The sequence below is a fragment of the Pteropus vampyrus genome, unplaced genomic scaffold (assembly GCF_000151845.1).
Source record: "Pteropus vampyrus isolate Shadow unplaced genomic scaffold, Pvam_2.0 Scaffold570, whole genome shotgun sequence".
NCBI classification, from domain to species: domain Eukaryota; kingdom Metazoa; phylum Chordata; class Mammalia; order Chiroptera; family Pteropodidae; genus Pteropus; species Pteropus vampyrus.
The window spans coordinates 840377-842913 of NW_011889351.1; the positions used below are offsets into that span (position 1 = coordinate 840377).

A 2537-nucleotide genomic window follows, 5' to 3' on the forward strand; every position below is an offset into this window, starting at 1 on the left:
GAGAAAAGTAAGAGAGCATTGAAAGACTGAGAAAAAGTCATCTTGAGGTCACATAAAATTAGGAGAGATCCTAGATTTAAAGTAGACTAATGAACTAGACTTCTGTGTAGAGGGAACTATGTTGCATTAGAAAAAATAGAATAAGATAATTTAAGTCTTCTCTCAGAGCTTCAGTTTCTTCTTACACAAAATGGGGAAATTTCACCCTTGCCTTGTAGAAATACAAAGATCAAAGATGACCTCAGGAAATACAGTGTATGCAAAGTAAATCACTATTGAGGCTCGACTGATTTTGTGGTTAATAAAATATAGTCAATCATAGTCCAAATTATTCCACATTTCAGATTAGCTCTGACAGGAGACTGGGTCTCAGAAATACCATGCCTCACCTGTACAAGCCAGATGGATGGGACGCTCCAAACGTTCCGGAGGAATGACCACTCCTGCTTTTCGGGATTGTTCTATAAATTCCTTTTCTGATTTGTATTTGGGTTCATAAAGAGGAGGTGTGAAACGTTTTTTAGTTCTCACTGGAACTACAGCTATGGACTGAATCACCAGGACTGACTGGAAGCAGGAAAAGTTAGGATATAGGTAACCTGGAAATAAATCTACTACCTTAAACAAATTCTAGACAAAGATAGAAAAGGTACATCCAAAGAATGACTTAGGAACAATCAAAAAGCCACGTATCAAGAGAAAAAAATGCATTACTTCCTTATCGCTTATGCGTGTTTTTTACTAGAAGCTAGTAAGCAACTTTACTAATGGCACTCGACATTTACTGAAGTCTTTCCTTTAGTATGCTCCATAGTACAGGACTATGCCAACTCCTAGGGATACAGCGTTGATTAACGCAAGGCTTCTGCTTTGAAAGAACCTTCAGTCTGATGGGGAACTTAAACACCAGCCCAATATTGAAATGGGTGAAATGCTATTATTAAAGTATAAAAAAAGTCCTTTTCTTGGTATCTCCTCTATATTTACTGAGATTACATTCTGCTCATTCTCTTGGGAGCCTCACTGTAAACATCATTCTGTCGGTCTAGCTCCCAACTGATCAATAAACTCTTTAAAGGCCAGGTCTCTTTAATCTCTGACCATGAGGTTTGCTCAGGCAGGTATGGTGACAATACAGGACTCTCTCCTTTCCAGCCACTGTTCCATTTAGAACATTTATAAGAATCAAGGGGAAGAGATCCCACCTTTCAAATCGTTCTTTCCCCCTTTAACTCTTTCCCGCCAGAGAGACCCAGACCAAAAGGGAGAAACTTAATCCCTGAGAATTTGCTCGCCCCCAATAGCCCTAACCCAGGAGCCTAGGTTAGGAACTCTACTCGGCCACAACTCAGTAGCTAGGTCCCGTCTATAACACTCTTCCCTAATCTTGATATGATTCGTATCGTTGAAGCTCACTAAGGACGACTGCGAAGGAAGTATTTCCCTCTATACTGTCCTCCTCCTCCAGCCCCTAGGGTCCTACCCGCCCCGTCCGTACCCACCTGCCGAGACCACGATCCTAAAGCCCTGGATAAGCAAGACAACCCCCGCAGCATGGGAGCTGCCATTTTGTTCACGCAAAGGCTGCTGGGATGGGGACTACGAGTGAAGAGCCTGGGGCAGGAGAGAAGGCGCAAAGGGCGGAGCTTACCCGGGTGTGGAATTTTTCAGGGTGCGCGCCCTCCGTCGAAGTGTGAGAGGCGCGAACGCGCACGTGCGCGTGGAGTACGGACTGCGCGTGCGCGCTAGGAAGGCTGTGGGGGTAGGGTGGAACGCACGGCTGTCACGCGCCAAACCGAGCGCATTGGAGCGCGAGCTGCGCTTGCGCATGAGGCTTTCTGGCGCCCAGGAGGTTTTGCATTCCTATAAGGTTGGGACATTGTGGCACCTTGTTTCAATAAGGAGGATAATGAAAAGGTGTGGCTTTTCTGAGACAAGTGTTTTTCTTCAATGCCTATTTTGTTCCCAGAAAGGGCAGTAACAAAGAGTGTCTGGGTCTGTATCAGACCTTAATATGGTATGTAACCATAAACTTGAGCCCTAGTTTTCCCAGTCTGTGCTGTGTGAAGAAAATTATTTCTTAATGTCAAATTAAGGGATTGAATGACTGCTATATTGATTCAACAGATAATGACTACTGTGTTACTGAAGCAAAAGACGTGTAGACTGACAAAAACATTTCTCATTTGTCATTTTGGGGGAAAGAGGCACAGGATTAATAGTAACAAATAATAGTTTACACTTAGAAATGTTTACTGGGTGCCAGGCAATTTTCTATGCGTTTACATATATTAATTACTCCTCACCACAAACATGAGTAATGGGCTCCGTTTACATATGAGGTCAGGTTGCAGAGAAATCAAGTACAAATTTTATTTAAGGTCACACGGCTAATAATTGGCAGAACTAGGATTCAAATCCAACCAGTCTAACTTTTTTTTTTTTAAACGCCTGCAGCATCTGGTATTTCTAGGCGGGCCAAATACTAACGAGGCTCAACCCTGCTTAGCTTTGGAGATCAGGCATGTTCAGGGGTC

The 2537-nt window shown here is 43.3% G+C and overlaps 1 protein-coding gene and 1 long non-coding RNA gene across 3 annotated transcripts in view; both read right to left on the bottom strand.

Annotated features, from left to right (window-relative positions):
• Positions 1 to 2537, bottom strand: part of MRPL45 (mitochondrial ribosomal protein L45) — a 41678-nt gene that overhangs the window by 13499 nt on the left and 25642 nt on the right. The window contains exon 1 of one of the 2 annotated variants that reach the window (XM_023525535.1): positions 1652 to 1845. The exons of the other annotated variant lie outside the window; for it this stretch is intronic. Coding sequence (XP_023381303.1) covers positions 1652 to 1830 — 179 coding nt within the window. The 5' untranslated portion in view covers positions 1831 to 1845. Of the gene's footprint in view, positions 1 to 1651; positions 1846 to 2537 lie in introns of those variants that run through there. 2 annotated transcript variants of the gene reach the window in all.
• LOC111733457 lies at positions 487 to 1590 on the bottom strand. Its single transcript, XR_002778000.1, has 2 exons — positions 1503 to 1590; positions 487 to 599 (listed from the first exon to the last, which is right to left on the bottom strand). It is a non-coding gene; the product is annotated as an uncharacterized LOC111733457 (long non-coding RNA).